At 41.6% G+C, this 12,851-nt stretch overlaps 2 protein-coding genes across 4 annotated transcripts in view; both read right to left on the bottom strand.

The window, feature by feature from the left end:
* The window catches only part of LOC117598398 (vascular cell adhesion protein 1), a 33,281-nt gene that overhangs the window by 8,242 nt on the left and 12,188 nt on the right, over positions 1-12,851 (bottom strand). The window lies entirely within an intron of this gene.
* LOC113536666 (probable G-protein coupled receptor 88) lies at positions 7,542-11,134 on the bottom strand. Its single transcript, XM_026930763.3, has one exon. It carries the CDS (start codon positions 10,900-10,902, stop codon positions 9,892-9,894), a length of 1,011 nt encoding a protein of 336 aa, XP_026786564.1. The 5' UTR covers positions 10,903-11,134; the 3' UTR covers positions 7,542-9,891.

The raw sequence follows: 12,851 nt of genomic DNA, 5'->3' as shown, positions 1-12,851 counted from the left end.
CTATTGTTTCTAAACTGGATAAAGTTTTTGTGATGTTTTGACCAATGACTGTTCTTTGTAGGCCTGTAGGAGACATGCTCTGCATTGAGTTGGATTTGTCTCAGAATTATTGACATTTGTACTTGGACTTGTCATGGTCTTGGGCTTAACTGAGTGTTTGTAAGATTTATGTTCATGTTGTCTTTTCTTTTCGCAAAGTTTGGCAAAAAGTAACTCCTTCTAGAAAAAAACACCTAAAAATGGTGCAGTAAACAATGGGCTTCATTTGTTTAGCTAGTTAAAGTGAAGACTTGGCCTCAAAAAGGATTTGATGTTTTCTGTATTGATCTTGTGAACAGTTTTAGAAGGTTTTGAACCTTTAACCACCCAAAGAACCCATGAATAACTGAAGAGTGAAGTTTCAGGTTCAAAATAAAATTCATGACATTCTTTGTTCTCTGATTATTGTACAAATTATGAAAAAATGAACAATCCACAGAATTCACGCTGATAGCATAAAATTGGTATTTTGCTGTTAGCTTCCTTCCAGCCACGTTGATTTGATTTGCGGTTCCATGGAGATCAGACTTAAACATACCTCATTATTTAAAGATCAGCATCAGCAGGATATTCAAACATTTCTTAAAATTCAATGTTGCCAAAATCCAAAGAGCCAGAAGCTAACACAGACATGAGGGCACCATGGGACATAAGGCAACCAGCCACTCCACCGTTGACAAACCTGAGTGAACACATGAGAGTGGGGGGCGACAGCATCCAAACATCCCAGTTCACCACAACACTCTATGCCTGTGACCCCTCCAGACCTGCCCCTGTACCTAAGAAAAAATTATTCACAAAAGGCTTAACTAAACAAATATGTTTTCAGCCTAGACTTAAACACTGAGACTGTGTCTGAGCCCCGAACACTAAGTGGAAGGCTGTTCCATAACTGTGGGGCTTTGTAATAGAAAGCTCTACCCCCAGCTGTAGCCTGCACTATTCGAGGTACCAACAAAGAGCCTGCACCTTTTGATCGAAGTAAGCGTGGCAGATCATAAAAGACCAAAAGTTTGCTCAGGTGCTGTGGCACGAGACCATTTAGTACTTTATAGGTCAATAGTAGTATTTCATAATTAATACGAAATTTGATTGGGAGCCAATGCAGTGTGGATAAGATAGGGGTGATGTGGTCATATCTTCTGGTTCTAGTAAGGACTCTCGCTGCTGCATTCTGGACTAACTGGAGCTTGTTTATGCATCTACTGGAACATCCAGACAGTAAGGCATTACAATAATCCAACCTAGAGGTAACAAAAGCATGAACTAATTTTTTTGCGTCGTGTAGTGACAAGCTTCTTCTTCTTCTTTCGGCTTTTCCCTTCAGGGGTCGCCACAGCGAATCATCACTCTCCACCTATCCCTATCTTCTGCATCCTCAACACTTGCACCCACTAGCTTCATATCCTCATTTATTACCTCCATATACCTCCTCTTTGGCCTTCCTCTTTGCCTCCTGCCTGGCAGCTCCATGTCCAACATTCTCCTACCAATATACTCACTCTCCCTCCTCTGAACATGTCCAAACCATCTTAATCTGGCCTCCCTAACTTTGTCCCCCAAACGTCCAACATGAGCTGTCCCTCTGATGTACTCTTTCCTAATCCTGTCCAACCTTGTCACTCCCAACATCTTCAGCTCTGCTACCTCCAGCTCTGACTCCTGTATCTTCCTCAGTGCCACTGTCTCTAAACCATACAGCATAGCCGGTCTCACCACTGACTTGTACACCTTCCCCTTGAGTCTCGCTGATATTTTTCTATCACACAGAACTCCTGACACCTTTCTCCACCCATTCCAACCTGCATGTAATCGCTTCTTTACCTCTCTCCCACACTCTCCATTACTCTGGACTGTTGACCCCAAGTACCTAAACTCCTGAACCTTCTTCACCTCTTCACCCTGTAATCTTACTGTTCCACTTCCCTCCCTTTCATTCACACACATGTACTCAGTCTTACTACGACTGACTTTCATTCCTCTTCTCTCCAGCACAAACTTCCACCTCTCCAGGTTTTCCTCCACCTGCTCCCTGCTCTCAATACAGATCACAATGTCATCCGCAAACATCATTGTGTAAGGAGACTCCTGTCTGACCTCCTCTGACAAGTGGTCCATCACCAAAGCAAACAGGAAGGGGCTCAGAGCCGATCCCTGATGCAGTCCCACCTCCACTTTGAACTCCTCTGTCTGACCTACAGCACACCTCACCACTGTCCTGCTCCTCTCATACATGTCCTGCACCACTCTGACATACTTCTCTGCTACTCCTGACTTCCTCATACAGTACCACAGCTCTTCTCTTGGCACCCTGTCATACGCCTTCTCCAAGTCTACAAACACACAGTGCAACTCCCTCTGACCATCCCTATACTTCTCCATCAAACCATTGCACTCTTTCTGGGCATGAAACCATACTGGTGCTCAAAAATTTCCACTAACTTCCTTAACCTAGCTTCCACTACTCTTTCCCATAGCTTCATTGTATGGCTCATCAACTTTATCCCCCTATAGTTGCTGCAACTCTGCACGTCACCCTTATTCTTAAAGATTGGCAGTAATACACTACTTCTCCATTCCTCAGGCATCTTCTCACTCTCTAAAACCCTGTTATACAAACTAGTTAAAAATTCCACTGCTGCCTCTCCTATACACTTCCAGACCTCCACCGGGATATCGTCAGGACCAACTGCCTTACCACTTTTCATCCTCTTCAAAGCCTTCTTGACTTCATCCTTTCTAATCTTATTTACTTTCTGTTCCACAGAGGTCACACCTTCTACTCTGCCTTAACTTCTTTCTAAAGTCCTCACAACATTCCTCCTTTTTCAGCTTCCACCACTTGGTTTTCTTCTCTATCCCTATCTTTGACCCTTTCTTCTTACAGACCATCAAAGTCATCCTACACACCACCATCTTATGCTGTCTGGCTACACTCTCTCCCACTACCACTTTACAGTCACTAATCTCTTTCAGATTGCCTCTTCTACATAGGATGTAGTCTACCTGTGTGCTCCTACCTCCACTCTTGTAAGTCACCCTGTGCCCCTCCCTCTTCTGAAAATAAGTGTTAACCACAGCCATGTCCATCCTCTTAGCAAAGTCCACTACCATCTGTCCTTCAAGGTTCCTTTCCTTAACTCCAAACTTGCCCATCACCTCATCATCACCTGTGTTCCCCTCACCAGCATGTCCATTAAAATCTGCTCCTATCACCACTCTCTCACCTGTGGGAATACTCTCTATCACCTCATCTAATTCACTTTCTCCTCTAACTCACAACCTACCTGTGGGGCATAACCACTAACAACATTCAACATCACCCCTTCAATCTCTAACTTCAGACTCATCACCCTGTCTGACACTCTCTTCACCTCCAGAACATTCCTCCCAAACTCCTCCTTCAAGACCACACCTACCCCATTTCTCTTACTATCCACACCATAATAAAACAGCTTGAATCCTGCTCCTATACTACGAGCCTTGCTACCCTTCCACCTGGTCTCCTGTACTCACAGTATATCCACCTTCCTTCTCTCCATCATATAAGCCAGCTCTCTACCTTTCCCTGTCATAGTACCAACATTCAGAGTTCCTATTCTCAGTCCTACACTCTTACCTTTCCTCTTCTCTCTGTCTACACACTCTCCTCCCTCCTCTACTTCTTCGACCAACAGTAGCCCAATTTCCACCGGCGCCAATGGCGGTCGTTGTTAACCCGGGCCTCAACCGATCCGGTATGGAATTCAGAGTACTGACGATTCCATGTTTAAATTTGGTAATGTTTTACGCCGATTGCCCTTCCTGACGCAACCCTCTCTATATGTCCGGGCTTGGGACCGGCACAGACGTCACTGGACTGTGACCCCCATGGCTAGATTGTCGTGTAGTGACAATATATTTCTTATTTTAGCAATATTTCTGAGATGAAAGAAAGCGTTCCTAGTGATATTATCTACATGAGCTTCAAAAGAAAGACTAGAGTTGATAATCACACCAAGGTCTTTTACTGCTGCACATGATGAAACAGAAAGGTCATCCAGAGTTATTATGTAATCAGAAAGCTTACTTCTAGCTGCATGTGGTCCTAGTACAAGTACTTCTGTCTTGTCAGAATTAAGTAAGAGAAAGTTAATAAGCATCCAGTTTCTAATGTCTTTTACACATTCCTCAACTTTATTAAGCTGGTGTTTGTCATCTGGCTTTGCTGAAACATACAACTGTGTGTCATCAGCGTAACAGTGGAAGCTAATACCATGTTTATGAATAATTTCGCCCAGAGATAGCATATATAAAGAAAAGAGCAATGGGCCTAAAACAGAGCCTTGCGGGACACCAAACTTTACCTTAGTATGCAAAGAGAAGTCACCATTTACGTCTACAAACTGATAACAATCAGTCAAATAAGACCTGAGCCAGGAGAGGGCTGTTCGTACTACATTTTGTAGTCTATCAACGAGAATAGCATGAACAATGGTATCAAAAGCTGCACTAAGGTCAAGCAGCACAAGCAAGGAGACACAACCCTGATCAGAGGCCAGAAGTAAGTCATTTTTCACTTTAACCAGTGCTGTCTCTGTGCTATGATGAGGCCTAAATCCTGACTGATACATTTCATGAATGTTATTCCTATGTAAGTATGAGCATAGCTGCTGTGCTACAAACTTTTCTAGGATCTTGGAAATAAAGGGGAGGTTTGATATTGGTCTATAGTTAGACAGCTGACAGGGGTCAAGGTTGGGTTTTTTAATCAAGGGCTTGATAACTGCTAGTTTAAAAGATTTAGGTACATAGCCAATGCTAAGGGAAGAACTGATTATCTTTAAAAGAGGTGAAATTAGTTCGGTCTCTTGAAGGGGAGTAAGACATTGTAATTGTTGATCTGATATTATTATATTATCATCTACAGGGTTAGTTATAAAACTGTCTGGTTTTAAATTAATAGTCAGAATTTTTTTTATTTTTGTTATCTTCAGTTTGGGTGGAGAGATACATTGATCTAGCAGCACTAAGAGCTTTCCTATAGCTCAAAAGGCTCTCCTTCCATGCTATTTGAAATACAACCGATTTAGTTTGACCCCATTTACATTCTTGTTTTCATTATCTTTTATTTTTTCCCTAATTATATTTCTTTTAAGTGGAGCTACCTTATCTAGCGAGTTGCAGAACGTTGATTCTAAGCATTCAGTTGCCTGGTCAAATTCTTCGGGATCAGACAGTGATCCAGTCATGGTTAATAAATCTGGGAGATTACTGATAAAACTCTGTGCAGTTGTTGACGTGAAAATACGTTTGACACGGTGGCAAGGTGCATATATTATGATTAATACACATTTTAAATGAGATGAGGTAATGATCTGAGATAGCTTCAGACTGTGGACATGAGACTATATTTTCTATATTTAATCCGAATGTTAGTATTAAATCAAGAGTGTGACCACCACTATGGGTGGATCCTATTACATTCTGATAAACCCCTACTGAATCAAGAATGGACACAACTGCTGTTCTTAGAGGGTCATCTGGATTATCAAAATGAATATTAAAGTCTCTAACAATTAATGCTTTGTCTAAGGAAACAACCAGGTTAGAGATGAAATCTACAAATTCACATAGGAATTCTGAATATGACCCTGGGGGTCTGTAAATAATTATTAGTGGAATCACCTGGGTAAACTTATTTTTAGTGGCTACATATGTTAAGTTAGTATAAAGAACTTCAAATGCATTGAATTTATGACTAGGTTTTTGTGTGACGCCTAGATTATCATATAAATGACTGCAACACCTCCTCCTCTGCCAGTCAGATGGGGCTGATGTATGTAACTGTACCCGGGAGGACTAGCTTCATTTAATGCTACAAACTCGTTTGGTTTAATCCACATTTTTGTTAAACACAATACATCAAACTCCTGATCAGTAATGGTTTCATTACCAATAAGCGCTTTAGACGTAAGAGATCTAATATTCAACAGTCCTAGCTTCAGATCAACGCATTCGGTTTGATTTAATTTTATGTTAATTAGGTTACTAAAACAAACTGTCTGAGTATGTCTATATTTTTGTTTAGCTCGGGGAACAGACACGGTCTCAATACGGTGGAACCTAAGTGATGACTCAGTGCAGCTAGCGGACGGTCGGTTTAGCCTGCTTGTCTGCTCCCTGGCCTTGGCCCTGGATTGTCACCAATTAACTAGGCCTGTTCTGAGACTATGTGCTATGCTGCACGAAATGAGAGCAGCACCTTCCCGAGTGGGATGGACACCGTCCCGCCCTAAAAGGCCAGCCTTGCCCTCAAAAATAGTCCAATTATCTATAAAGCCCACATTGTTTTTGGAGCGCCACCTGGACATCCTGTAATAATTGTACAAACTGTATTTTTGATCACAGGAGTATTAGTGAGGTTGGTCAGTGAGAAAAAGAGTTTGTGACCACAGAAAGGTTGCTCACCATTTCACATTTGTCCAACATTCAGAAACAAGGATGCTCAGTAAAACAGTATAATGCCTTTACTTATATTCTAATCTTGACTCAGTCTCAGCTAATCCTGCTCTTGGACTTGTTCTTCGACTTGACGATGGAGGCCTACTTCTTTGCCTAACTATGGCTAAAATTGTTTCATAAAATCTTATTCCACCTTGTAATTAACAAATTAACATCACTTTGCACTTTTTAAAAATCATTGCATTTGATAAAATCAGAGGAGCAATGGAGATGACAGTTAATGACAGGGTTACCAAGGTGGCAGTATTTACATCAAATTGCGCTAGTTTATGGAAATTCTGTGGCTGCCGAGATCTTGTTTTACAGCAAATAATTGGAATTAAATCTCATATATTTTTTTGCAAACAAAAGCAAAGTGTAAGTGCAGTGTGTCTATGATGTAAAAAACTTTCTATTGTACGATATATTGCAAAGGGAGAGGGAAAGGGGGATTATTTTGGAGTGGATAATGCCTGCTCATCAGAAAGGCATGCACACCATAGTGACCTTGTTTTCCCATGCAAAGGCTGAGGAAGAGAAGAAAAATTTTTTGGCTAGTTTCAGGCCTTTTGTGTGTTTTTTTTTAGATGTAGTTGGGCTGGAACTTTTGCTAAAACGTGTCAACCTGTTAATGACAGTTGAATAAAGGTATGTCAAAAGCCACTTAAAAGGAGCTGCTCGACTGTATGCTGGATGACTATGTTCTTGACTCTCAACTGCCTATTACTCTAATAATTCACTAGATAGTAGCTTATAGCAACACCAGACTAGCATATGGTATTAACATGGCATATATGTGTGTAATCTGATATGTGTAAAAGTAGAATGAATTAAGACCAAGTTGTCTGTGAGGTGTATTATGCAGCTCTGTCACACACTGATCCGATTTTCACACTTCTACTCAAAGCTTCTGTTGTGGTGTAACTGTAGCTTATAATATTACATACCAGAGGTTTCCATGGCAACTCATCATTATATGAATGGCAAAGTGTTAAATATACACCCCAAAAGAAATAGTGAACAGTTTACCACAGTTTATTTCAATATTGTAATACAAATGCAGTTTTACTGAAATAAAGCAGCAGCCGTGTGTAAACCGTTTAGCTAAAAATCCTCACAAGTGAACACTGCACTTACAAAACGATATGAAAAACACTGGCTCAGTCTCCACACATCGATGAAAGGCATGCATTTGGCACAAACACAGCATATTCCTGCAGAACTGAAAGATTTCCCGTCTTATAACATACCAAATGCAACTCTGGATTTAAATTATGCATCAAATCAGGTTTATAAAAGAATAACTCCAGTGATTTTGTTAAATTTACGTCATGATTCACAATTGTTTAAAATATTTTTGTGGATATTTTTCTTAATGAAAACCTCTCCCACACTGTTAAAAAAATGAAATTTAGAAACCTGTGAACACTTCTAGAAGGTTTTGAACCTTTAACCACCCAAAGAACCCATGAATAACTGAAGAGTGAAGTTTCAGGTTCAAAATAAAATTCATGACATTCTTTGTCCTCTGATTATTGTACAAATTATGAAAAAATTAACAATCCACAGAATTCACGTTGATAGCATAAAATTGGTATTTTGCTGTTAGCTTCCTTCCAGCCACGTTGATTTGATTTGCGGTTCCACGGAGATCAGACTTAAACATACCTCATTATTTAAAGATCAGCATCAGCAGGATATTCAAACATTTCTTAAAATTCAATGTTGCCGTCTTGTTTCAAGTCAAGTGTTTTGTTTCTGAGCTGTGTATTACTTCACAAGTGTTCCATTTTACCAAAAAACACACACACAAATCATTTTATTCACTGTAAAATGTCCAGAATAATAAAAAAAAAAACACTTTCCTGTTTCTGAGTAATGAGGTAGAAGGATAAACTCTGCAGACCCTCCCTCCATGGCTGTGTTTCAATACCATTATTAACACGCCCTCACCACCTTTCTCTCACAACTCAGGAGTGTGTACAACCTCCATCAGTGTGTTTCAGCTCCACTCCTGAGGGCTTCGTAATGAGCCAGAGAGCTGGATCAGGTTTGGGAAAATAGGAAAAACGTGAAATTGTGTAGCTGATGTGTATCAGATAGCCACTTGCAGCACAAGGACAAGAGTGTGAAGCAGTGTGTGTAGCGGAGTGTGTTTTCTTGCTCATTTGAATGCTATCTGCAAACCTAATTAGGAAACTAATTAGAGTTAGGGTGATATCAGTAACTAGCTAGCATGCTAAGTTATGTGTTTGTGCTGTCATGAAGCGTGTAGATGAAGTAGTTGGGGACATAACACAAAATTTCAAAGGAGCAAAGCAAATGCTACATTTAAAAATATGTTTTAAGTATTTACTTCCATTTATTTTTTATTTTAAAAAGAAAGTTTTTTTTTTTTTTTTTTTTCTAAAAAGGTTTGTCAGTCGCAATGCCTGGGTAACTTTGGCTCTTGAGGTCTACAGTTGACTTTATCAATGTTCCTCTGAGGTGACTTCTTTATTAGTGTGAACAGCAACAATATACTGAATTTTACATTGTCAGAAGAAAGGTACTAAACCATACTTTTATTTGTCTGGGGTGGTACCCTCAAGCTTACACCTTTACCTGTACCTTTAGCATGTATCTGTTACCTTTTAACTTCACACTAAAAACTAATTACAGTCCATTTATGTAATCATTTTAAAAAGGTACACTATATCTACGTTTCATCTACAAAAGATGAGGCTACCACCCCAGTGACAAGGAAGGGTAGTGTATATATGAGGCATGACAGTGTAAATGTGGCATTAAAATCTGATACAGATCCGTCAATGCGATTTCCACTCTTTTAAATTCGCAGTTTCTAACACACATCAACTTTATAAACAATATGAGGTGATCAGTTGTTAGAGTTGCCTCCATTTTATTAAAACTAAAGCTAGGATGTGAACAGTAAATGGGAATGGAGCTGAGATCTGCAATGTGAATGTAGTGAATGTGAATAAGCTTCATTTAAACTGCACTATTCGAGTGTAAAGTGTCCCTTTCCTAATATCTGAGGTGATACCATCAAGCTACACCTTCTGCAGTGTGAACTGTAGTGTAGTTTTAAAACCTAATTGCGGTCCATTTATGCACCTTAAATCATTTTGTTAATATATGCTACATTAGAAAAGATGTACACTTGGTGGGGCCACCATAGTGTCAAGCAAAGGCCCAGTTTAGTACGAGATTTCTGAGATTGTTAAAAAAAAAAAAAAAAAAAAGTTTAAAGTTTAAAAAAAAAAGGGGGGGGGGGGGGTGATATTTGGAGCAGGGATCCGGACCGGGGGACACTGTAAGAGAAAGTCAGCGAGGGCGCGTTAAATGCTGCATTATTTAAAACACCTCTTAGCTCAGCTCTGCTAAAAACGCCCTGCGGCTGTTCTGTCGGGGGAAAACGTGAGAAACGGTGCTGACGGTAACGGGCTCAGCGGCCACGGTGGAGCCTCGCCAGAAGTCCCGTCTCAGGACGGACCTGAAAGCCTTTCTGAACTCCTCGTTCTTCCACGTGTACAGGAACGGGTCGGACACGAAGACGGAGCAGAAGAGGAGCCAGGCGCACGTGCGGAACGCCGCCGGTACGGGAGCGAACAGGCCCGCGGTCAGGGTCCACAGCACGGGCTCGGTGGTCAACACGAACACCAGGCACACGGTCAGCACGTGCACGCCGAGCCGTTTGTCCTTTCTCGGGAACGAGTACGGCAGGTGGTTGACGAGTTGGAAGTGCAGCACGCTCACGCGCTTAGCGCTGATCTGCACGCGCCGGAAGATCTTGAAGTAGCAGTACGTCACAACCGCGGTCTGGCCGAGAATGGTGAGCGCGAGCGTGGCGGCGGCCCAGGGCTCGGAGAGCAGCATCAGCAGCATCAGTCCGCACGCGAATGCCGGGTGACGAGCCACCGCGAGCCATGGCGGCAGCAGGCACGCGAACGCGACGAGCCACGACGCGGCGATCATGGCCTGCGCGCGCCTCCGCTGGTAGAGCGCGTGGTAGGCGGCGGGCGGCTTCGTGATCAGCACGTAGCGGTTCACGGCGATGAGCGAGTGCGACAGGAGCGATACGGTGGCGCCGAGGAAAAGCAGCGCGTCCCGGGGGGCGGCGCCGTAGAGCGGGGAAGGCACTGACGCCGCCACAGCCGCCTCGCGCGGCATCCACAAGGCGCACACGAGCAAGTCGGCCGCGCAGCCGTTCACGATGAAGGCGTTGCTCGCTGTGCGCAGCTTCTTGAAGCTCAACACCAGACCGATGACCAACAGGTTGAGGACAGTGCCGAGAGCGCACATGAAGGAGAACAGAGCGGCGATGGAGATGCGCTCCGCGGCTCCGGTGTCGCACCGAACCGCCGTGCTGTTCTGCATGACCGCTCACGAGCCTCACGTTCACATCACATCACCGCTCACTGTCCGAACGAAGGGAAGGGAGTGCGCGTGCATCGCTCTATCGCTCTATTCGTCTTCCCTGGTGCTGATGCTGCAGCCGCGGTTTTGTACGTACGTGTGTGTGTGTGTGTGTGTGTGCGCGCGCGCGCGCTTCCTCGCTCCATCCTCCCTCTATCCTCTGTTCTGTAGCGCACGCGACTGAGTGAGAGAACAGCGGTGCAGCTTTTCATTGTAGTGATGAGGAACAAAATGATCACTCAGTGAACATCACTCAGCAGCACGTTCACAGAGAGGATTGGGGGAGGGGTAATAATAATAATAATGATAATAATAATGGTCATGTCTACATGATTACACGAGATATACACTCAACCTCCACTTTACAGGAACACTTGTACGCCTGCACATTCATGCAGTTATCTAATCAGCCAATCATGTGGCAGCAGTCCAGTGCAAAAAATCACGCATGGAACAGCAGGGGGACCACATATATAAAGTGCTGTAATTCCTACACTGTTCCCCCGATATCAGTTCAATATTCAAGAACTTCATTGTCACACGTGCAGTGGGCCGACACAATGAAATTCTTACTTTGTTTACACTCCTCTGGATGCTGCATAAAATTAAGTAAACCTAGAAAAACACAATATATACAAAATACACAAGAGAAAAATACACACACACACACACACAAACATATATATATAAGTACTATAAAAAGACAGAATGTAAATATATTGTATGCAGTGAGTATAGTGTGTTTGCAATTTTGCAGTTCAAGTATAACCCAGACTGTCCAAGGGTAGAGTGTGTGGTGCGATGTAAATATCCGCAAATTAAAGATGAAAGTCTGCACTTTGAGCTCATGTTGATTGTTTATTTTTTTCAACACCTGTATACTGTCATAGACAGTTAAATAACAGTAAATTTGTCAATGTCCACATATTTACAGACCTTAATGTGTATGTGTTTATTAATTCCTTATGATTAGTAAACTGTTTACCTGTTTGAATTTTCAAGCTCAAAATCTTAAAATAATTGGGTTACTATCATGATACAACTGCAGCTCTTTACTCTTCAGCACCAGAAGAATCATAGCACTACAGCACTTCTTAAACAGCAGCAATAACAAGCTTTCTTTATAAGAAAGCTTCTTAAAAAGAAAGTTTTTGTAAGAAAAAGGTTCTTCAACTTGGAATAACATCATTAAATGATTACATATTAATATTTAATATTTATTGATATTTTAATAAGTAAAATTGAACTTTAAAGTTTTTAATCAAAATCTGATCAAATGTTATGTTTATATTCAATTCATATGATCAAAAATAACTCAGGACAGGAATTTCCCACCCAAGGTTGGTGTTTTTTAGCTGTTTTAAGTGTTTTTCTGCTGTTTTAAGTTACTTTTCCAAAATGGCTAGAATTTACTATTTTTATTTACTAATCCACAATCCACAGTTGCTGATTAACCACCATAATTTAGAAACTCCTTTCATTAATGCTTTGATTATTATCATATGATGTGTTCAGTAGGCTACAGATTGGATACAGATCGGAGAATTTCCCAGAAACCCAAAGTTAAAGAGAAACCAAGAGCTAAATAGATGGAAAGAGAGCCAAAAGTAATATAATACAACTGAAACAGGAAGCTTTTATTATTTTCCAGGGGGAGATCAATCAATCTGTAGCCTGAAAACCTGTTTATTTGGTCAAGGGTTTTTTTTTAAATAGATTTTCCTAGGTAAAGGCACAGACATGGAAGGTCCATGGCCGGGGCATTTCTAGGGTTTAGAAAGTGTGGCATTGATTATTTTTCTGTTAGTTTATAACTACATGTAGTGTGGAAGGTGTATTTTAAGTTTAAGTTACGGTTTTGTACTGCATCACCTGAGCGGTGTACCACGAAAGCAGGACTGCAGGATTAA

This window comes from Pangasianodon hypophthalmus, chromosome 11 (assembly GCF_027358585.1).
Source record: "Pangasianodon hypophthalmus isolate fPanHyp1 chromosome 11, fPanHyp1.pri, whole genome shotgun sequence".
Classification (NCBI taxonomy): domain Eukaryota; kingdom Metazoa; phylum Chordata; class Actinopteri; order Siluriformes; family Pangasiidae; genus Pangasianodon; species Pangasianodon hypophthalmus.
The sequence above is the reverse complement of the archived record's forward strand: the minus strand, read 5'-3'. Positions and strand labels throughout refer to the sequence as shown.